We start from the raw sequence: 23,891 nt of genomic DNA, 5'->3' as shown, positions 1-23,891 counted from the left end.
TGGTCCTGCTGTAGTAAAATCACCTTCAGAGAGCCACACCAAAACATAAGATATCTATTGCCCTGTGGCATAGACCCAGCCTATGTCCTGGTTACTTTATCCCAAAGTTTTATAAAGCATAAGAAGAAAAGATAACCCAAATATTCCCAGGCAATGCTGCACCCTGATTCTGCTGTTGTAAAACCTCAGACAGGCACACGTTACTGTCACATGGAGCATCCACAGGAAAACTGCAGCAAGAACCTACATGAGATAAATCCCAGTGCAGGAAGAAGGAGTTCAGAGAATGAAAATGATGAGGGGTGAAGGAGAAAGCAGAGGGAGAAGGATTGCACAGCCCCCAGGGATCAGGGCAGCTGTGGCAGCACGTGCAGGCAGTCAGAGTGCCCTGCAAGGGCCATCCAGAGACCAGGCTCACCAGTAACCAGCAGTGTCTCCAGGACAGCAGCTGTATTTTCTCAGTAGGCAGATACTCCAGATGTGCTGCCAGACCACATTTTTGCTATTTACTGTTTGAAGAGGTTGTTTTTGTTGGGTTTTCTCTTTCCTTTCGAGTGTGGGTTTGTGGAGAGCATTGCCCTGGGATGGCTCCTGCTGATAATTAGGCAGCAAAGATAGGAATGATGTGCATTGTTTTAGAACAAAACCATGGAGAAGCAATGGAAAATGAAGTGATGATGGAGGGAGAAGTTGGTTAATATCAAAAGAGGAACACATTTTTTTATAATAGCTTAAAAAATGCACCATCATTCTTTTTGAAGAAAGAAGCAGAAGCTAAGACCCCAAAATTCTGAGAAAAAGAGGAACTCTCAGTTCTTTTGTTCTCTCTGGAATGAATACTTGTGAGAGTGGTAAAGGTGAGAAAAGACATTTCCCTCTTCCTTTCCTCCCTTCTACCCACTGCTTTCCTGATCAGGAACAAACTATTTTCTTACCTTTGGACCATTGGGACCAGGTGTTCCTGGAAATCCCTTCCGACCAGATCGACCCTGAAATACATGGAAAAACCATAAACATCAAAAGTTTGCAGCTGCTTTGGTCACAGGTGCTGCTTACATGCTTGTAAAATAAAAGATGAAGACAAAACTTTCATTTTCTGATCCACCTATTGCCAATTTTTGGGATATTTTGCTATCCTGACGTGACAATTATGTGCAGACACATTACAAAAGCCTGACTTGGCAAGCTCACAGATATGATAATATTCTTTTTGCTTCTACTGTGTTTCTGTGATACATCACAGAGGTCAAGTGGACTCTCTCTGACTGTCCAGTCTTTTTTCTTTTTTTTTTCTTTTTCCTCTACTCATTGAAAAATACTATAAATCAAGGAAGAAACACAAGGGCTGGTTATGGAGATGGCTTCCAATCAATGTCATTTATCTTGAGGATGAACTATTTAAACATTAGATAGTTTTTCAAGGTTTGAGACTTTAGGCAAGTCATAAACTCAACACCCTGTGCAAGACACTTCCTGGACTTTCAGCCATCCTGGACCAAGCAATCAATTAAGCCCTGGACAAGACAATAATTCATAGCAGGGCAGATTAACTTCCCAAACCAGGAGGGTTGAAGCTTTATGAGAATTTAACTACAATTCCATTGCAAGGTCAACAGAGCTGATAATAGCTGAGTGAATAAATGAATGAAACCTACCTCTGAACCAGGGACTCCTGGTGGTCCTAAGGGTCCTTCATCTCCCTGAGGTGAAAAGAAATTAAAACAAAAGGCAAAGTAGTGACAAAATTTGGACTCACCACGCAGCAAGAATGAAATGCCTGCAGTATGAGCAGCAGTTAAACACAGGCTGTGTGTTCAGCTGTCACATTTTAACAGCTGAGCTCTTCTCTGCCTTAGAGCAGCCTCTGAGGTTTCTCAGGGAAAAAAGATCTCAAGTCAAGTCCTGCCAGTAAAAGCCATCCAAAATTTGACCAAGGGAACACCAGTTGATTTGGCTGTGATGGGCTGGATTTGGCCACTAGGGTACCCTGGACATGCTGCCATAACTCTGCTTCATTTGATTTGGCAGGGATGTGAATGCTATAGAGTTCCCTTTTTCTCTCTTCCCCCCTTTTCTCTCCCTTCCCCCCAGAAAAGCATGTTCCAAAATTTCCCACAGAACCATTTGGCAACTGTATGAATGTTTCCCTTTTGCTTTCAGCTGGGACTACACATGCTGCAGAATGGAGCTATCACAAAATCTCACACAGCAATTGGACTCGGTCCTCTCCCTTGGCTCTACACCAATTTCTAATGTGATAGGATCAGATCTACAGTTTCTAAGAGACCTTCAATTAAGCTTCACAAAAAATTATCTCAAGTGTCTAAAACCAACTGCCAAGAGAGAAATTAAAAGCACCCTTGGCAGCCACAGCCTGGCTGCTCTCGTTTCGGTGGTCAGCCGTGGTAATGAAGGGGCACTGGCAGGCTCAGGGTGGGACTGGGGGTCAGGAACCCAGCTCCAAGGCTCAGACAAACACCCACAATATGCCTCATTTCCAGAGGGATGCAATTCAGAGCCCTGACCCAGTGCCCTGGGTGACCACAGTGCTGAGAGCACAGTGCTGTGCTCTGCTGCACACTCTGAGTCCTGGAGCACAGCTCACACCAAACTCCATGTCCATGTCTTTGGGCTCACTTTTACTCTCACTAACTAGAGCAAATTGAAGGCAGCTCGGTCACGCCTGCCTGAACCTGGAATGCAGGGCTTCGATTCCCTTTGTATTTTGGCTGGAATATTTTTTTTCCTATTTCACTGCAAATAAATGAGCTAATTTGCATTAATCCCATTTAGAGAACAAGCAGAAGAGTTCCCAGAAAAAGTTAAGAATTATTAGTGCTATTAAAACGATCTCCTGCCCATGCATGTGCTCAGTATTATTTACACAATGTCTCGTGACTCTGGACTAACAGCTTACACTGGCCTGAGTGAGAGGAAATTACACCAATGTCACTGGAGTTACAACAGGATAAACAGGGAGCCCAGACATTCTCTGCTCCTCCCATAATGTTCTTGCAGCTCCAGGACAATTAAATCAGTGACAATTGTTCCCTTCCTAATGACTGCAAGTGGAATGATGCTTCAGGTGCTGAGGTGAAGTGGTGAGTGAAAGCTCTCAGGTGCTGGGCAGATGAATTTCTGCAGAGCAGCAATTCCCATTTCCTGCTCTTTTTACAGAGGGATGTTTCTCCGTGTGAGAGAGCAGAATCTGCAGGTCTCATGGTTGAAAAGGAACACACTTAAAAGGAGCAGAAAGCACATGCCAGGCCAGGGCATGTCTGTGCAAGGGGAGGTGCAGGGAAAAGGGCTCTAACACCCATCTGGGGGTGGGGGAACAGGCTTTAAAAGCAATGCCAAGACAGAATTTAGGGTCAGCAGATGCCAGCAGTGACTGGAAGCAGAGATCACAGGCCTTGGAGATCACACAGCTTAGAGGAAGCTTCTCCTATTCTGCACATCTCTGATCACTCAGTATAAGCATCTGCTTCCAGATTCAGAGAGACTAGAGCATTTTAAACCACAGACACCATTTCACCATGCATTAATTTAGAAAATTCAGCATTGTTTTTTATATCAAACCTCTTTTGAGCTGAAGATACTCACCTCTTGTCCAGGCAGTCCTCTTGGCCCAGGTAAACCTCGTGCTCCTGGCTTTCCCTGAGAAAGAGCCAAAGGAAAAGATACTCAGAAAATAGAAACATAAGCTCAGAAGGGCAATTAAAATGAGAAAGTCTCTTTCACAGCCATGGGACATTATCCAATGTCAATTTTGTTACAGGAAAAAAATCTGAAGAAAAGAAAACGCTGCACTTGGAGGGACCTCAAGCCAAACAGACCAAGCTGAGATGCTGGCCAGGACAATCTTTAGGAATCTCCTGGGCTTTCTCTCTTCCCCCCTTCCCACTACTTTGTTTTCCCTGGCTGTTTCCAACCCCGCACAGAGCTGCAGTCTCTGCTCTACTCACCTTCAGACCTTCAGGACCGTTTTCTCCTGGTGGGCCAATGTCACCTGGGAAGCCCTGGAGAAAATGAGGAACAGTCAGGGTGCACAGGTGGAATTCTGCAGGCAGTGTCAGCCTCTGTGAGAGGTTTAGCTAAAGCCTAAGGGACAAGATGTGTTACATGCTGGCAGTGTCCGTTTGGGGGCCAGCATGGCTTTGGGAAGGAATGGGACACAACGGAGCAGCACCAGCAGTTTGATGGAAGAGCAGCCTTTCCCAGCAGCTCCCTTTAGGACCATCTTCTTACAAGATTTATTGCAGTGAGGGCCTCCCTGTCATCACACAGCTCAAAGCAGCCATTTGGGTTTTAATTAATCTTTCTGAGCCAGCTCATAACCTCTGTGCTCCCAGAAAGGAGCTGCAGCCTCGGTGACAAAGGGAAGCAGGCGAGGAATTAGGAAAGGTGCTGACACCCTCATTAGCTGCCGTCAGCCTGGCAGGGCTCCTTCCCACCCACCCAGCCACCCATCGAGGAGGAAACAAAGGAATCCGTGCTTATTTCCAATAGCAACAAAGAGGAACGATTGCTAAGTGGCAGCACACAGTTGAGAGCCCTTCCAGACCCTGTGAAATGCCAGAAGGCTGATGAGGGGAAAACAGACCATCAGTTGTGCTGGAAGTGGCTCTCTAGCATCTTACAGACCTTGTCTGGTCACTTAGGAAGGAGAAAGATGATGGTGTGCTGGGGGAAGCTCATCCTGCATCCAAGGTATCACTGTGACACTTTTTTGGTAAGGGAAGTAGGAGGATTTTCTACTTTAAATGGTGTTTAGAGGGGGAAAACTGAAAAAAAAGCTTTCATTTTATCTATGACAAAAAAGGGGAAGGAAAACCAGGAAACCATGAGATGTAAAATGGGTCATGAACCCATCTTGATTCTTCCTACCCCATCACCACTCATGTGCCGTCATATCCCAGCAGAGAAGTGAAGCCCTGGGCTGGAAGGATGTGAGAAGGAGGTGGTGGGACATACCTCAGGGCCTGGTGGTCCTGGAAACCCAACTGGTCCTTTGTCACCGACTTTTCCCTGCAGAAATTGGAAAAACATGGGGAAAAGTGAGCTGGCTGCTGGCTGTCAGGTTTCCTGTTTAGAGCAGCACATCCCTGCCAAGCTGTCTTTGCAGCTGGGCTCGGAACCTTAGAAAGGGAGCTGAGGAAGCAGACGGTGCTTGGTTACTTACCAGGGGGCCTGCCTTCCCTCGTGCCCCAGGGACCCCAGGCAAACCCTGGCTGCCCTGAGAGAGACACATTTTTTCAGAACACAATGAGGCATCAAAAAAATTCCAATTCCCCAGGCTCCAGCTTTGCTGCAGAATGAGGAGCATCTCCTAAAGGCTGGACTCAGCCCTGCATGGAGCTGGGACAGCTGCACTGATGTCAGTGAGATGTTTCTGAAGACAGCCCTGAATTTAGCCCCAAAGAACACGAGCTGCTGCAGTTGGCTGTGGCTCAGAGCCACGCAGGCTCCAGCACAGGGCTCTGTGCAACATTTGTCAGCCACAGTCAGTATCACATTAAATCACAGGGGAGAAGTCATTTGATCAGAAGTTATACAGAGCATTAAGTGGTTCCCTGGGTCAGGGTTTAAGTTGCTGCACTGAGCAGACAAAATCTCCTGAGTCTGCAGCCGCTGGACCACACACATTCACACACATCCCCATCAATCCCATCACTTCCAACCTCTGCTAGAAGCCATAGCCCCTACAAAAAAAACCCTGCAGAACTGCTTTTACTATGGGTAACTACAAAATCTGTATTCTGACATGGATTTTAGAAAGGCACAGCATACCCCAAATGGGAACTATCCAAGCAGGGGAACCTGACAGCAGGATGCAGCTAATTCCAGCTCCTAGTGGAGGAACTGAGAAAAATGTGGCCACTGCTATGTAAGGGGAAAAGAACAATGGAGAGAAGAAAAACAATTACCTTGTCTCCTTGGAAGCCGATATCTCCCGGAACACCTGCTCTTCCCTGATCACCCTGGGTACACATCACCAGAGAGTTAAAAGAGGCAACAGCAACAGCCAAAATGCCCAGGTTGATGCTTAGATGGTGCTTTGTACAGCAAAAGTCTCAACTCCAGCTCCACTCAGAACTGAACTGCTGGCAAGCTGCAGATCACAGTGAACGCAGCAACAACCCTGAACAAAGTGTGTATTTCCCAACTTGATTCTAAGGTGAGAAAGGAAACTGTGGGAGAGTAAAAACCAGGAATTCCCCAGCACTGTGTATCTATAGAAGCTGCAAGAAGAGAGAGCACATTCCTCTGGCTGACAGCAACCACGATGGTGGTGAAGTGTTAAATTCAGCTGAACAGAAGAGTTCAGTTTTCAATGAATGAACCTTTTCTCTCACAAGGCTCTACAGAAAAGAAAACAATCCTCAGGGTTTCTGTGACCATATCCTAGTCCTGACATCAAACATCAATCCTCTTTCACAAGAAAACAAGAGCAGCTTCTGGCAATGCTTTAGTACTACCCCACTGCCAGTCTGAGCTGAGATTCCCTGGGAGGGGTCGGCTGGTGTTCACTGGGATGGGGAGCCCACCACTGACAATATTTCCTCACCAAGCTGTCTGTCTGCCCCTAGCTGGACCAACATAACAGATTCTGACTCTCTGGGTAGAAGCCAAATATCTCTGAAGGTTTTCCAAGGAGCAGTGGGCTACCTTGCACTGGCTCTTAGCCCTGCTGTGAGCAGCTCTGGACCAAATCACCTCCTGATGCCCCTTCCAGCTTCATGCATTTAGTGATTTACTTAAACAACGGATGAGTCAATGATGGGGCAGAGAAAGGAAAATTCTACTTGGGAAGTCAAGGGAGGGATGACTACAATAACTTGGTACAATGACAAGACCCAACAAAATTAACTGCTGGAGGAACTCTGTCCCATGAACTTGGTTTCCAGCAAGAGAATGAGCCACTCCACGGCTATATGTTTAAACATAGCCCACATGGAAGACATATGGAGTCCTGCAACAGAGCCAAAGTCCACAGAGATGTCAGAGAAAGTCCACTTCACTTCAGAAAAGCCACCCACTAGTTATCAGAAAGCTGAAATAATTGTAACTACTTCAGTAACATGCAGATAATCAAATTGTAGATGGTTCAGGTTTGAGTTGGTAAAAACTTTTCAAAGACAATTTTTCAGAAGGAAAAAAATTAAGAGCTATGCAGATTCAATGATGGAAACATTTCATGGATTCACACTAAATTTGCTTAAATGTTTTGGCAAATGTTCCCGGAACATTTCACTGAACCATCTTCAAAACAAGTCTTTTACATAGCAAAATTAAAATGTTGCTCTTAAAAATGTTAAATTGATTTTACTCATTTGGTTTTTAACCTAAAATATTTTAATTTGAGTCAAATACCCAACATTTTGTTTCATCTGAACTATTTTCCATTTTTTTTTTTTTTTGGCAACGCAAAATGGAAACAATCAGCTCTTTACACAGCTTCAGTTCGGAAGGAACCCAAGTATTAGATACAACAGAAAAGGCAAAAACCCTACTGTGTTACCCAGCTCCTTCACAGATTTCTCTCATCTTCTCTGAATTTTCTATTTATTTTATATAGTCCAAGGCTTAAAACACTGAGATCTACTTAATTCTGGTTCCTGACTGAAGGCAGCATGAAAACAGCTTTTCTGGAAGTGACAGGTTGGCTCTGAGGTTTGTCTTTATTGTCAATTCCGAGGGTCAAAGAAGAAAGATGATATTTTTTATTAAGCAAATTTCTACCCAGACAGTACAAGTGGCCATTGAAATACTGTTTCAGAAGAAATATTTGGACATTAAGTAATAACTACTAAAATAAAAGAGTTTCCTGAGCACAGCAAAACGCAGGAGCAAACCTTTGTTTCCAACCTTTAGGAAAAGTGGGGCATGACAGTGAAACCAGTTTTCAAACACTCTGAGAAATGGGCATTAGAGAAAGAAGAAGAAAATGGGGAAACAAAACTCATCTCTTAACCTGAGCTGGACTTCATGCCAGATGTTCACATGTTATTGTGACAGCACAGCAAAATGTCACGGCGTGAACAGTCCATCTATGGCTGTTCTTAAACCAGAACTGAGGACTGGGGCATCACCTTTTACCTGCCCTGGAACTGGCACTTGGGATCTGTGTCCTTAATATGAGGGAAAAATTACAGAGGAAAGAGGTCAGGCATGTTTGTTATTAAAAACTGCGACGCTGAGATGATGAAATGGGCCTGCAAGGACTTGGTTCACAGGGCAGGAAAAGGAATGTAGGATCTGAAATTACAAACAGCCCCTGCCCATGGGATGTTGCCTGTGCTTCATGTTTCACCTATAAAAAGAAATGCAGCTTCAGACAAGCTGAGGCCCTTTGTAACCCAACACAGAGAGAGGCTACAAGGGAAAGGACCAAGTGCACAGCTGTGGGATGTGTTTGCAGTCTGTGGGATGCAGAGGAGGCTGTTGTGCAAAATCCCCTCAGTTTTCCTCGATTGGAAGCCTCTGTTCCCAAGACTTCCTGCTTAGCAATGCAAAGAGACCTAATGCCACACAGCTCCAGAGGTATTTGCCTGAGCCGTGTCCTCCACAAGTTACAGATGTCCTGATTCATCAGACTCCTTTGTGAGAACAAGTAGCTGGGATTTCCTCTGCTTCCTCCACCTTTCCCCTGCACTCATCACCCAATCTGGTCTTCTCAAGCCACTCTTTATTTCAGAGTTACACAATAATTCCACTTCTCCCTGTCAGAGCAGATACAACCCTCTCTTCCCCCTCTCCTTTCCTCCATGAAAACACAGGAATGGAAACAGAAGGATGACCTGGATCTGCCTGTTGCTGGAGGAGTGAGATGTTGTCCCTTATTCTGGTTCACACCTGGCCATGTGGTGTGAGGACACTCTCCCAGGCAGATTGAGGTGGCAGATCAGTGACATTCCTGCTGCCTACACAAACATCCAGCACCCTGTCATTGTTCTCAGGTTTTACCAGCATCCATCTGACTGCTGCTGACTGAAGGGAGTTTTCCTCAGCTACAAAAAGACAAACCTGTACAAGGCCACGTGTTTTTGGATGTGACCAAGACAGATGGGATTAATAGGAGCTTGCAGACATCCAATTAAATCTTCATCAAGCCAGGAAGGCAGGATGACCTGCAGCCTGGAGTTTGCAGGGGGGAGGAAAAGGTTTCCTGCACCTCAGGAACGTGGGATTGTTGGGGGATGGATAATTCTGCACCTGTGAGTATTTTAAGGATAACTCCAGAGAGAGCCACAAAGCATTTGGTTACTGTGATAGCAGTGGCTGGGGAGATACTGGGCAGAAACAGAGCAGCTTCTATGAAGCGATGGAGACTGAACTGTCCAGGAAGGTTAGTTGTGCTAAGCAATGATTTAGATCTTAGTGATTCTTGAGATATTTAACCATTTCTCCCAAGGAGTGGATGGAGGAGTCTGTTGACTCCAGGATCTGGGGTTTAGTCCAGAAACCAGCTACAATGTCTTAAGCTTGTCCTAAAGAAAAAACCCTTCTCTTGCCTTGTCATTCCACAGAAGTGGGAAAGCAGCACAAAGGAGAAATGGAAATTACAGACACAGGAGTCCTGGCAAAGAGCTGCTATAGTATAAGAAGAGTTGAATCAACTGGTTTGACACTACTCCCCCCCTGTGCAGTCTGGGCTGCTAAATCATTCTCTAAAAGCAAACATCTGAGAAGAGAATAAAACATCTGACAGGAGGAGGAGAATACACTTAATGGTCATTTTCCACTGCCCTCCCGAGCAATCAGAGCCAGCAATAAATAACTGCACCTCCCACTCCTTTAGACTAAATAAATCCTACAGCTGAATATCTGTAGGAGGAGGGCTCTTGTGACAGTGAGACATTTACACACACAGCTTCATGCTGATTTAGCTGAAGCTGTGTGTTTTGTGCCAGCACCACTAAATCTCTGCAATCAAGGCCCCTCTCCATTTTGCTTTTTCTAATGTGATTTATATCAGTTTGGGACAAGGCAATTTCCTCTCAGTAGGAAGCTGAAGTGTGGTGAGGCTCCTTGAACAGGAGCAGAGGTACCCAAACACAACAGTTTTTCCAGGGGATCCACCTGGTTTGTTTGATACAGGGCTGCTTTTTCACACCACATCTTTCCCCTAAATGCATTAATGCAAGCTCTCTGTCAGTGTTGGATCATCTCCTCCCCATCCCACCACGTAAACAACATAAAAACAGTGTACTTGTAAAAACACCAGGTAATTGTTCAGTTACTGTCATCATCAGTGGAAGACAAGAGCTCCAAAGAGGATCTGAGCATAATTTATCTATACTCCATGGAAAAGGAGATGGGGCAGATATCAAAGAAAGAAAAATCAAAACTAGAGTGTCACGAATGGAGGGAGAGTGAGGATGGGGTATAGATGGCCAGAGTGGAACCAGCACTATGATGCTGAATAAGAAAGAGAAACTAGAAAGAGGGTTTCACATGCAAATTAAAACACAGTGCAATAAGGGAGTATTCAGATCACCTTATCACCTTTCAGTCCATGTTCTCCAGGGTTTCCCATCAGCCCCTGAAACAAAAGAAAGTTCAGAGTGAGGCTGAGCCATGGTGGAGACTGGCTCAGGTCTGTGACATTGCTGTTTATTGATGGGGCTGGTGGCTCAGACCCACAGCAGTGGTCTGGGACAGTCTCAAGGTCAAATGCCAGACTGCTCCCAAAGTGTGCTCCATCACACATTTTTAATGTGGGAAAATGCTTCTGGAATTCTCCACTGACTTACACCCACTGTGGAGCACCAGTGGGATGCTGTGTTCAACACCACTGCTGCCCACCCTTTCTCTCAGGACAGCCACCACTGCCCCAGGGAGGAACAGAACAACCTTCAGCCCAGCTCTGGAGGGATGAGAGCTCCGAGATTCCCTTACCTTTAATCCTTTTGGTCCTGGATATCCAATTGGTCCAACAGGGCCCATGTCACCCTAGTGAGAGAAAGAAAATTACCACAGTCATTAGGTGCAAACCCAACAGATCACATGCAGTGTGAAATTCCTCTGATATCCAGTCTCAGTGTCCCTGAAGAAATGCACTACTGATATCAACAGAAGCAGCATCCTGGCATGAATCAAGGCTCTTTGAATGTGCAGACAGCCCCTAAATAAATGCAGCACTCAAGAAAAAGAGAGGAGAGACAGGAGGTGGGGACAGAGGTGTCTCATCCTGCTGCAGAGAGAAATCAGCATTGGTGGCATTGTGTGCTGGGACTTAGTCTAACACAGGAGGACAGCAGAGCTCTGGCTGCTCTGGGCACCCATGTGTGATGCACAACAGAAACCCTTCAGTGCTGTGTTGAAATGGGCTCTGGCTGCTCCCTGCCATGAAGAGAGGCAGTGACAGGGTGCACCAGCCTGGCCTCAGTGTGTAAATAAACAGGGCAGGCTCCCTGAAGGAGCGATTCTGCAGCCGCAGCCCCGGGCCGTGGTCACACAGAGAGAGCTGGGCTGCAGCCACCCCAACAGAGCCCTTTTCATACCTCCTAGCATAAAGGCTGCTTGTAGAAATGCCTTTACTTAGAGCTCTGCCCACATGGTTAATTAGGAGAGCGAGAGGCTTTAGTTACACCTAATTCTGCTCTTCAGCCTCTCTTACACCGTGAACCAAACTCTGCAGGGTGCGTGAGGCAGCCAGAGCCTGGCTGGTCCCTGGGGTGGCTGCAGGTGGCAAGGACGAGACTGAACAGGGGCCATGTGTCACCTTCTCCATGCCCTGCAGTGTGAGCCCTGTGTGCACACCCTGGGAAGGAGCTGGAGCTGTCCTCCACAGGGAGGACAAGGCAGGATGGATGTGCTCTCTGCTCCCCAGGAGGATGGAGGAGGTCACTCGCAGTCTGTCCCACTAGAGATGCTTCAGCAGCCTGAATTCAGGAGATTCATGTTACCCTGGGACACAAGATCTGATTCCATCTGACCTGAATCTCAGTTTGAAGTTTGGCTGGGCCAGTGTGGAGGGGAGGACAGGCAGCTTCTGACTCCATCATCTCTAGAAGGATCATGATCACATTTGCCATCTCTGACCTTACACTTTCTAACAAACCAAACATCTGTGAGATAAGGGCAACAAGGAAAAGATAAATCTTTCCAAAAGCAAGGAGGAATATAATTCAATCTGGACTATGCCTTCAATGGTATTGTTTTAAATAACAATCTTCATATTCCAGCTATTTGACAGGACCACATCCTTCCTGCTGCTATGGCTAAAGTGGCCACTTTCATCTCCACTAATGAGGGGAAGCAGACCTAGTTCGTGATTCCTGTGAATCCACCTCTGCCTCAATCCCCCATCTCCAAGATGGGTGTATCACCATATTCCCTGCTGTTCCTTCAAGGAATGGAAGATTTCTGGGTTTGTGCAATGCCTACTGCAATGGAGGCCTTGATCTAAGCTGACACACACTCCTGTAATTTAAGCTATGGAAAGGCAAAAGGGGAAGGTTTTAACCATTCCTCACAAGTCAAATTTCCATTGTTTGTCACAGCTGAGGAGGAATCATTATGAAAGAATGCTGTAGTAGTAACAGAGCCTACCAATTTTCGTGCATGGAAGAGAATAACCTAAAACAAGTCCCTTGACCTAAAAATAAATCATACTGTGTTCAGCTGGGCATTCACTAACCCCAGCACAGCTGCCAGAGGAGGAGCTGCCACCCATCCTTAGAGCCATTTATCTCCTGCTGGGGGAAAAGTGTAAGGAAGGGTGGAATTTGGCTGAGTACAAAATTACCTGGATTACTGATGGGATGGTGAAAGTGCTTTTAAAATTCCTGTCTACCCAGAGGACATTCTGTTCCTGCCCTCAGACTCTCCAGTGAGCAAGAACTGTGTGTCCCTCAGGTCACTGCTTACAGGGACTTGCTTTTTAAGAGGTCCTGGTGTGGAATGAATGCTGCATCTTTGAAGGAATACCCTGGCAAACGCTATCAAAAGGGCAAGTTATCATGAGAAAGAAAGACACTAACAACAAACATCTAATCTGTTTCCTTTTGCTTGGAAAGGGTTTGCCCTCCTCCACCTCCCAATCCATCAGGAAACCCCCTCTCTCCCTGGATGTCATACCTCCCCCACCTCTTCATCCTGCTCACAGGAAGAAAATCTGTGTGCAGTTAGGCAGGTTGAAAGGGTTAAAGCCAGACCAGCCAGATCTCCATTTGTTTTTGTACTTACAATGAGTCCAAGGACTCCAGGAGGACCTGGGGCTCCCAATTCTCCCTAAAAGGAAAGACAAACCCACATGGTTATGGAACACTTTATAGACAAGCAGAGACTGAAAGGCAGCTTAGTGTTTCAAGGGCTTGAGGGAAGGGAAAAGACCATCCCTCCCCCTTCCATCCCCCCTTTCACCCCCAGCCCCTTTCCCCTCCCAAGCGATCCAGAACTTCTATTTTCAGGAGTGCACTTGTGAGCACATCCTGGGAGGACACAGGCTGCTTGTTGTTGGGCAGTTATTCCCAGGGCTGACTTCCCTTCCAGGAGCAGGCTGGGCGAAAGGAACATTTCACTGGGCAGGGGAGAGGTGGGAGCCTGCTCCAGGTGAGCTCCAGCCACTGGCAGGGAGAGGGATAGGAGACATGGGGAGAGCAAGGCTAAGGTGGGAAGGAGAGGAAAGCTGCTGCTTTAGCATTGAGAAGGGTGAGGTTTTGGGAGTGGTTATGTAATAATAAAACTCACAGGCTGCATGAAAATGAAACTGGGTAGTTTAGGGAGAGGGTATGGCAGGTTCTGGTGCTGGCAAATGGGTCCTGGGAGTGTATGTGGCACCTTGGAGCTCATCATTCCAAGGGTCAGACTGCTGACAGAGCTTGTGGAGCTGGTTTGGCTTCTCAGCTTCACCACAAACTTTCTCTGTGTGAGCTCTCCAAAGACATGCAGGAGAACTGGCGGGTGCTTGGTGGCATCTTCTAGTGAAGCACAGCAGAGAAGCTCTGCCAGACCTCCAAAACTCACCTATCCAGATCCCTGGGCAGTTCAGCAACCATGGGGTGCTCAGCCTGTCCCGTGTCCCCCTCGGTGGCTGCCCTGGCCACACTAACAGTGAGCTGCTTGTCAGGGCAAGGACCTGCTCTCACACACCTCCATCTCCAACGGGGCCTCTCAAAACAAGTGCATTGGAAATGCTGAACTTCCCGTTAACTCGGACAGCCCTGCCCCTGCTCTGCATCATGCTGGCTACTTGCTTTGACAGCCCTGCTCAGTTTATGGTGCACATCTGGTGGAGCCCCCCCAGTGCAATGGAGCTCCCCTTTTATGGAAAGATTTGCCCAGTGGAAGAAGGAAAGAGAAGGGGACGCAACGTGACTGAATGTGCTCAGGGCTCCTTGGGTAAAGGGTTATGTGTGTTTATTTTATGGGAAGCGGAGTAAAGGACTATTGGGCAAGCACACACACAAAAAAGCGTTTCATAATCTCAACCAGCCTAAAATTGCTTTTTTTTATGGCCAGTTCCTTTCCTGCATACTTGGGACATCTGTGGAGCAATTGTTCCTCATGGGTGGGATTTCTGTGTCCTCAGAGCTACTGTTATAAGGTTGGCTTCAAGCTTTTAGCCAAGGCCTGGCATTATGGGCTCAGGAAGAAGAGGGAGTATCCCAGGAATGCTGAGCACAGGAGCTGCACGGTGGCCTGGGTTTCCCAGGAAGCTCTGCAGGCTCCCAGGGTGGCTGGGCTGCAGGCTGGGTGGATGCTCAGCTCTTGGTCCCACCAGCTCCAAGAGGCACTTCCCAGATTTTCTGACTTGTGTCATATTGATATTCCTCAAGGGAACGGGTGTATGTGGAAATGCATGACCTCACAGCTAACAGAAGAGGATTTCCTCTTGGAAGAGGAGGGGGTGGACTCCCCTGGGAGATGTGGACAGGACTAGCTGTTAATTTGAGCCATTCCCTGGTCTAGGAAATGGAGGATTTACAAGTGGCCTTTCCTGGCTATCAGTCCCTGACCTGTGAGGGAAATCAGGCTCTATTCTCATTTTTTTCAGCGCATGGACCGGGCACTGGGACAAGAGAGAAGGAGATGAATCAACAGCCCTTTCCCACGTCTAATTCCAGTGATTAAGCGCCTAATTGGAGAGGCTAAAGCACTCGGGGGGAACATGGGATCTGGAATGCGATGGCTCCACAGTTCTCAGGAGCTGGTAGGAGGGAGGAATGCCCCTGGGGCTGGAGGAGCCTGTGCCCAGAGGGATGGAAAGGAGATCAGAGGCTGTGGGTTCAGCCCTCCCCACGACCAGGGGATCAAACAGATCAAACAGCTCAGCTGCACACCCCACCTACCAAACCTAGCATATTTGTGTGCTCCACAAACAGACTTTCTGGCATTTTTCTGCGTCTGTGACTCCACTTGTGACCCTGTGAACCTCCCTTTAAGTCAGCCCAAACAGTCTGTTTTCATTCTGCGATCGCCAAGGCACATTAATATTTAAAAGCCGTTGATAAGATGAAAGAGGAGCAATCCTTCTGGATGAATTAACTGGACATTTGCTGCTCTCCCAGGCTCTGGGAACAGCCATTCAGCTGACTGGCATTGAGAACTTCTTCTGAATGGGGCTTAGACAACTTGCATATTCAAAAGAAAACAAAATAAGTTATTTAGGGAAAAACAAACAAACAAAAAAAGTCTTCCTGTTCTCCAGGATTCCTGCTCTTCCTGGTGGGCTGACTGGAAATAGCAGTACAATCAGAAAGTTTTCTACTTTGGGACTACTGATTCCACTCTGACCTATGGCTTAAGTTGACTGAAGGATGGGAAAAGTCCTGCAGAAGTATTCCTTGGGAACATCATTCTTTCAGTTCACTGCGTTTATGATTCTTGTGCTGGATTCCCACAAAGGCTGGAGTTGTAGCTGAGCTTGGCTTGGTGACTGGAGCCGGTTGTGAAAATAACTTTTATGCTGCATATATGACGAATGGGAACTTGCAGGCACATGTGGAGTGGGTTACTTCACACAAATCATCCCGTCAAACCCCAGAGCAGCATGGTGATTATGTGTGAATAACCAAGGCAGCAGGAATTTCAAAGATGAATCAGTGCTGCTCACATACTATTTCAGGGAGAACCAACAAAGTAATTCAGAAAATAGTTTAGGATAATTAATTCATCTGAGAACTGTCGCAAACCATGAGGACATGTTCTGTGAGCAGTGGCAAACACAGCACATCCCCAGAGTTTACTGCTACAAGAGCAGAGCAAATTAAACCTTATCAGCACCCAGCTGTTTAAATGACCTCTGTGACCATCCTGACCCAATTCCCAGGAGACACATCCCACTCTCAGGAAACCAGCAGGACTCAGATGAAGACTGAAGGGCAAGAACTCGGGAGACTGGAGTCTTACTCCCCATGCAATCCCAGGGCAGGCAGCAGCTTGGGTGTGGAGTCTGTCCCTCAGTGCTCCCAGGCACTGGAGCAGGGAATCTGTGCCCTGTGGTAGGGACAACATGGTCCAACACTGCCTGCTCTGCCAGAGCAACATCCTTGCCATTTTTCTCTTTATTTTCTCCTACCCACACCTTCTGGATAAAAAAGTACCTGTCATGACTGAGGTGCAGGAAAGGCAAGAGATGGACAGAAAATTGATGGCAAATGACCTGGCAGTTACAAGAACCAAATACAGGAATTTTCAGCAGGGCAGGGAAGTACTTAAGTACTTTTTTTTTTTTTCCAGGAGGGACAAAACCAGCCAGCAGCAGCCACCAAGCTTACAAGCTGCACTCAGCTCTAATTAGCATGATGCAGTACAGTGTGCTGTCTATGCAAAAGAAAAAAAGAAAGGAAAACGTTATGAACTTACAGGATTCCCATCGATGCCTGGAGGCCCTCGTTCTCCAAAATTACCAGGAAAGCCCTGAGAAGAGGAGGCAAACATGAATGTTAGTTATTGAGGCTCCCTGGTGTAGACAGTCAGTCACAAACAACTCCCCTTGCACCCGTGCAGCACTTTGGAAAGCAGCAGAACACAGGGACATGTGGGACAACCAGCCTGCCTGTCCTCATCCAAACCACTCCTGCCACACCAGCACAGCTCCACAAGGCCAAAACCCCTGATCCATAAACCTCACTGCAGTGACTATATTGAAAATGGATTGTCAATCGGAATTACTCAGTGCTGTCTACTAACAGGACCATTTGTACAGCACCCCCTTCTCTCAGGGTAGCTGACAGCACAAAGCCTGCTGGAGCCCAGGCAGATGCTTAATGGAGCTGATCGGAGATGCCTGGTGAATTCACTCCCTTGCAGCTTGCCAGAGGAGCAAACGCTTCCAAACTCATTACAGCCCACACCCCAGGGCTGTGAAAGGCCATGTTTACTACATGAAGAAGTCACCACAAAAGACGACTTCATCTCATTATATCCGATACAAGTTTGGAAGACTTCAGACAATTGTAGGGAAGGGAGTGGAGGTGCTGAGCCAGAGCCAGAGCACAGTGGTGTGACACGTTCTCTCTCAGTCTGAGACAGACCCTGTGCTCCTCTAAGCCCCCCAATTCCCTGCTACAACCAGATCCCAAAGCAGCTTTCCCTTCCCTGTGCTGCCATGCTCTGTCTCCCACAGGAAGAACTCAGACTGGGAGTCAAAGTAAAAGTGCTTTATCCCCTTCTCTGGCTCACCAGAAATACAAAGGACAAGATGGGCATGTTGTGGAATACCTGACAGCTTAAAAGACAGGGATGAAGCAGACAGGGAGAGGATGCTGTCTTCTCCTGCCTGCTTCCCTGCACTGATTATGTGGGTAAAGCAAATCTGAGGGAAGTGGAATGCAACAGCCAGTGGTGACAATGCTTATCTGGAAACCCATCAGCAACAATGAAAACTGAAATGATCACAGCAGACAGAAGACTACACTGGGAAACTGTCATTCAAGACCTCCCTTGACCTTTGGGGGTTTACAGCTCCTGATGAACAGAAACAGAAAAAGTTGCTTGGTAAAATCTAAGGTGAGAGATGTGAGACCTGTTTAAGTCAACAAAAAAATCTGCTGCTGACCTCAGAGCCAGCATTTCAGCTCTTCTGTACCAATTCCCTACAGCATGAAGGGCTGAAGTGACATAAGCTATTGCTTGCTTGGATTCAACACTTCTATTTTATGGGAATCACTGCGAATAGGAAAGTTGTCTGCCCTTCTCCAGCTAGGCACTACATCCCTGAATGTGCACATGCCAAGAAGCTGTGGGTAAGGAACCACTGGAAACAGCCTTCTCCCATCTAGAGACAAAGATGTCAAATATAACAAGAAGGTAGGGGGGGCTACAATTTTCTTTAATGAAAAAAGGAGAAAAACAACTCTGCTACATGCTGAATCAATCAGATCAGAAGAGAGATGTGCAGGGAAAACTCATTGGTCAGGCAAGAGAAAAAAAAAAGATGATTGCCAGAATATTTTGCTGTTTACAGTCATGTGGCTTGCCAAGGAAAATATGAGTGTGCATAGACTGATACTGTACTTACGCTGCTGCAGATTTCAGGCACAGCCTTCAGCATTCCCCCAGCTGCATCCTTCCTTCCTCAGAGAGCAGAGCTGGGCATGGAGTGGCCCATGGTGCCACCGAGCTGCAGCCTGGCCCTGTGGCTGCTGAGGGGTCTGCTATGGAGCTGGGCTCTTGCCAGCATGGGGAGATTTTACTACTTGGAATGGTACAATTAAAACAATTTTGCTACAGCAGCAAAATATCAGCTAGGGGAATGCTTGCTCCAGAATAAAACACCATTGTCCGAATTTGTTTTAAATCTGTTGCAATGTGACATAAACAATGTGCTCCTGTGCCAGAATAAAAGAACCCAGAGAAGGAACTATTTAAATGCATATGTTTCACACATGTGTTTCACTCTTTTTTTATGCCTCAGTTTCCAGCATTAACCTTCCTGCTTAAAGACAGGAAATTTGAGGCACTAGGTGATAGAGTTAATACAAGTCTAACTTTTACACAGGTTTTCCAGGACTCAATCTCCAAATACCTAGAAAACAGATTATTCCTGTGTTTGGAAGGTGGAGCTGAGCACCTGAGGTCCCTTGGCCAATATCGCCCAGCAACCAAGAGATTCAGCAATAAAACCTGTTCACAGCATCCTGTGACTGCCCACAGAGGTCAGGGTTCTGCCAGTCCTCAAGGTGGCACAGAAAAGGGTCAAAGTGGGAGGAAGCTGAGAAGAAAAGCAGAACAGGCCCAGGACAACACTCAGTACCAAAGCCCCATCCTTGCCAACACTTTTTTGGTCCTTAACACATCATCTGCGTTGCTGGCACAAGCAACTCCCAGCCCAGCTCACCCGTTACTGGGGTGGTGGGTGGTCCCCTGGTACATTTTGGCCTGAGCTGTAAAACAAACCCAGAGGAGAAGACAAACGGAAAGAGCAGCTTCAATTGAACTAACCCCAGGCATCCTAGCCCAGAAGTCAAGCTTAGCACACAAGCACAGGTTTTACAAATTAAATGAGGCTAAGGCTGGTGCCTGTGGCACAGGAAGGATATTTCAGTGTTCATACAGTCTGCAAAGACCCAAACCAGGTTGTGAAAGCTGTCCCAGCACAGCTCTTGCACAGCAGGAAACAATCAATCTTTTAAGCCCCTAATGAAAAATAAAGCACTTTGTTTCCATGGGGTAAGCAGTAGCAGTTTAAACCACAATAACAGTTCCAGCGACCACAGTGTCCTAATTTATTGGATCTCACACGTCTGTAAAAGTTATTTCTGGTGCCTCTCCTGCCTGCACCTAAAGGAGAGAGATGTTCCCAAGGAACAGAACTAGCACTATTCAACTAAAACAAGCAGCCCAGGAGTTACAAACAGGCTGTTATCCCCCTGGTTTCATTCCCCTAAGCAGTGACACCTCTGCTCTCCCGTGCTCTGCTCCAACAGCCTGAGGAGCCCAGACTGAGGGGGAACACATGGGGCAGGAAGCTCATTTTATGGTGCTGGCAGAAAGGAGGGTCACAACTGGCAGCCCATTACAGGAGACTTTTGAAAGAGATTAGAGAATCCAGCAGATTCAGAGTCTCCTGTGAGTGCAGAAGGGCTTTTGGTACAGAAAATCCATAATTTTTCAGGGTGGGTTTTTGGTTTTTTTTTTTTTTGTTTTTTTTTTTTTCAGGAAAACTAGTCCCTGGAAATTTTGCTTAAGATTTGGGATAGCAAAGGAAAACATCTCAGTGAAAAATACAGAGCCTGCTCCGTGGGAGGACGGGATGTACAGAGAAGGACCAGGACAGGGAAGGGAATGGCAAATGGCAGCAGAACTGGGAAGAAAATGCTCCACCAACAAGCTGTGCTGGCCAAGAGCCAGCGGGGTGCTTCTCTGCAGTGCTCCAGTCAGGTATGACAAAACTTTTGGCTCTATCTCACAGCTGGGAAATTCAGAGAGGAGGTGGGGGAAAACATCCAGCTGAATGGATTTCACATTGTCTGAAGGAGAAGTTCAATGAAAGAAGCAAGAGGAGGCTTGGGGAGGAGTTGGAGAGAGCACACAGGCTGATGCTTTGCACTAACAAACCCTGGGCGCCCCTGTGCACCCCTGTCCCCAACTCAAGCAGAGTTTTGCAGGGGTTGCACAATTTGTCTTCGCTGCACTCGGTGAACCGAGACACAGAGAGATACAAACTGATTTATCCCAGGTTACACTGAGGAGTCTGAAGCTGAAGCAGTAACAAAGTCTCTATCTTTGAGATGTTCCAATAGCGCCTTAATTCCTTTTCATCCCCACTCCCTCCAAAGGGCATCCTTTCATACACCAGGAGACTCCTGCTGAGAACAACCAGACCTAGACAGACACTGGAACCAGCTCCTCTTGCATCAGGGGATTACATCCCCCTCCACCTCCCCTTCCTTTCTTCCACTGCTGAAAGCAAACAGAGCAGCCTGCCCTTTCTGCTGGCTGCTGTCAGCCAAAGCTGCTCCTGTCAGAGCAGACACCACTGCTCCTTGTCCCTTGTCCCTGGAAGCAGCTGTCTCAAGGAGCAGGGACTGGTGACACACACGGTGTCCTTTGCTCCCCCAAAGTCCTTTCAGGTGCTCACGTGTGGGTGGGTGTGTTGTATGTACACAACATCTGATTCAGTTTAAAGCACTTTCCCTGAAGGAGTACGGGAGGCAGTCTGGCAGTTGCTGCTCTGAAGAATCCAGGCAGGTCTTCATGCCAACAGAATCGTTCTCCAAAAATAGGATTTTATTTTCCTGTTGGCTGAAGGTGAAGCTGCTCAAACCAACCAGCCCTCCTGTCTTGTCTGCAAAAGTCTCTTTTTGCCAGTTGGCTCTGGCCAGGTGAATCACTGCCCAGGAGCCTCCCCAGGGACAGACCTTGCAAGTCAAATAATTTAAGTAAGGAAAAAGAAAAAAAAAAAAAAGGTGGTGTAGAAACAAGGCTGAGGGTGAGAGAAAGCCTTCACTGGAAAAAAGAAGGAGAATAAAACAAACAAGTGTAGCTTATGTTGGCAGCTCACACCTCTGAGAGAATTCCTGGTGTGGAGAGAGGACTGAGCCCCTCCACAGGTGGGCAGGGGGAGGCTCAGCCCCAGCAGGAGTCACCCCAAAGGGAGCCTGGCACAGCCTGTGCTCCTGCTGTGCCCCAACAGCTACAGGGGGACCTCTGCCTTCCCCTGGGTGCAGGCAGCTCCCATCCCTGCAGAGAGGTAGATGCCACCCCTGGCAGGGTGTGGAGTGGGGGTCCTGCTGCAGCTCTGCCCCTCTGCCACCTGAAAGAAACTTTGCTCTCACCCCCCGAAGACCTCACAGCTCCATGTCACCTCTTTGGACAAAGATTTCAGGGCATTTTTAAACACAATTATCCTCCAGCTGTGGGAGTACAGCAGGAGCAACACAAGAAAAATTTCCTCAAGACCCTCTAGCCAAACATCACTCAAGAGAATGCCAGCCCCTCCACACTCCTGCTCCATTCCTTTTTCACTGGTACAGGATCTTTTCCTGGTCTGCAGAGCTCTGAGTTACCACTGCACAGACACGGTGGCCTAATGCCAGAGAGCACTGAGCCTGCCACTGCTCCTCCTTATCTATGGCCAACATCTCCAAATCAAGCAGCCTCCCATCCAAGAAACTCCAGGAGCTTTAGGGGTCAAAATGCTTTCAGACTCATAGGTGACAACTGCACTATTTTTCCTTATAATTTCTAATGAGAATAGTTTTTGAGCTTTGATTTATGAATGAGCTTTTCCCTGAAGGATTAAAGATGCCCAGAAGACCTTGGTTCAGTTCCTCATAAGATTTCTGAATGATGATGGAAAAGTCACTTAGGAGCATTCTTGGAAAAAAAATATCTTTAGGATTGTTTCTTTTCTTTCAGTGGAAGTTATAGCTATTGGCATCTTTTCCCTGTGTTTTCAGTATTTTGTTTTGCCCATTCTTTGTCCCCCTTGCCAGGTTGTTTGGATGGTGTAATCATGGACATAGGAACATGTGAGAAGTAACCATGCAAGCACCTCACCACAGAGATTTGGGAAACTCCAGACATGTGGAACACAGCTCAGGCCAAAAAGAGATGGTGACATTTGCTCTGGGCTCATGTCTGCATTTCAGAGTGGTGAACCAGGCCAAGAGGGGTGGAGAGACCAGACCAGCTGCCCAGCTTCAGTGTCCAACTTCAGAATTAAAAAAAGTCACTGATTGCTCAAACCACATCTATTTTAAAAATTCAGGTTAATAAAGGGAAAAAAAAAAAAAAAAAAGCAAAGAATTTACTTAAATGGCTAACAGGAAACATCTGATCTATGGGCTAAAACTCTCTCATTAAAAGAGGAGCTTTGTTCATGGCTAGTTTTCAGGACCTCCACCGGACTTTTCATGTAAACAGACTGATTAAAAGCATATTCTGTTTTTAAATTAATCAGTTCCTGGAAAAGGCACCAAACATTTTGGTGGTACTGGGGTACTGGCACAAGACAGCACTACCCAAATCCTGTCCATCATCTCCTACAGACCATTTGTGCTCCCTCCTGCAGCTCATCTTGTGGATTTACCTGTACACACAGCTCTTCAGCCCACTCATTTCTCTGCTAGCTTTGGCTGGCCACATCTAGAGTGCCATGAAATGCTGTTACACTTCCCCAAGTCTCAGCTAATGTGGTGCAGGAGACCCTTGGCTCACTCACTCAAGGAAGGGTCTCAGCTACATCCAAAGCAGAGAAAAGACTGGAGCAAGAGAGGAGATGTTTATCACCTCAGTCCCTGCAGAGAGAAGCAACATTTGTTCTGTCAGTGGTCTGTGGCTATGCCAGCCCCTCCAGACACATGGCAGAGTGTGTCTCCCCAGTGTTTGCACAGACAAGAGCTGAGCCTGTGTACCTTGGCAAACCCCATGCTGACATCCAGTGTGGCAGGCACATTCTTCTCTCTCTCAGGAGTTTTGCATAGAAGAACACAGAGGAAAGAAAGAGCAAACAATTTCTATTTCTGCTCCTTGTATTTCTCATGTAGAATGTGCTTAGACAATTGTTTACTAGAATGATTGCTTGATTGGATTCTGGTGAGGATTGTTTGAGCCTGATGGCCAATCCAATCCACCTGTGGCTGGACTCTTGCAAGAGAGTCACAAGTTGTGACTTAAATATAATAGTTAGAAAAAGTAAGTATGTAATTTTAGTATCTCCTTTAAATAGTATATGAATGTATTATAGTATAGTTATAATAAAGAAATCATTCAGCCTTCTGAACTGGAGTCAGACATCATCATTTCTTCCCACCAGGTTCACCTGCATTGACAATAGTCCAGGATGGATCTATCTCAGCCCTCCATCAAAACATTGTGGGAGGCTACAAAATGAAACCTTCCTGACCCAGAGGCAGCCCTGCTTTTGGCTATTCAGAGGCAGTTGATGCCTTCTCATCTGATGCAAGAGCCTGCTCATGCTGGTGAGGAGGGCA

General features: G+C 46.8%; 1 protein-coding gene across 7 annotated transcripts in view; it reads right to left on the bottom strand.

The window, feature by feature from the left end:
- Positions 1-23,891, bottom strand: part of COL27A1 (collagen type XXVII alpha 1 chain) — a 203,893-nt gene that overhangs the window by 63,749 nt on the left and 116,253 nt on the right. For all 7 annotated transcript variants that reach the window (XR_012058524.1, XR_012058523.1, XM_072936676.1 and 4 more), the window contains 11 exons: positions 16,816-16,869; positions 13,195-13,239; positions 10,903-10,956; positions 10,502-10,546; positions 5,928-5,981; positions 5,183-5,236; positions 4,975-5,028; positions 3,966-4,019; positions 3,604-3,657; positions 1,656-1,700; positions 936-989 (listed from right to left, as the gene is read on the bottom strand). Coding sequence is in view for 5 of the 7 variants with exons in the window: in XM_072936676.1 (XP_072792777.1) it covers positions 936-989; positions 1,656-1,700; positions 3,604-3,657; positions 3,966-4,019; positions 4,975-5,028; positions 5,183-5,236; positions 5,928-5,981; positions 10,502-10,546; positions 10,903-10,956; positions 13,195-13,239; positions 16,816-16,869 (567 nt within the window). In the remaining 2 variants the exon portion in view is untranslated. The remainder of the gene's footprint in view (positions 1-935; positions 990-1,655; positions 1,701-3,603; positions 3,658-3,965; positions 4,020-4,974; positions 5,029-5,182; positions 5,237-5,927; positions 5,982-10,501; positions 10,547-10,902; positions 10,957-13,194; positions 13,240-16,815; positions 16,870-23,891) is intronic.

This window comes from Taeniopygia guttata, chromosome 17, assembly GCF_048771995.1.
Source record: "Taeniopygia guttata chromosome 17, bTaeGut7.mat, whole genome shotgun sequence".
NCBI classification, from domain to species: domain Eukaryota; kingdom Metazoa; phylum Chordata; class Aves; order Passeriformes; family Estrildidae; genus Taeniopygia; species Taeniopygia guttata.
This window is presented reverse-complemented; position numbering and strand designations above follow the sequence as displayed.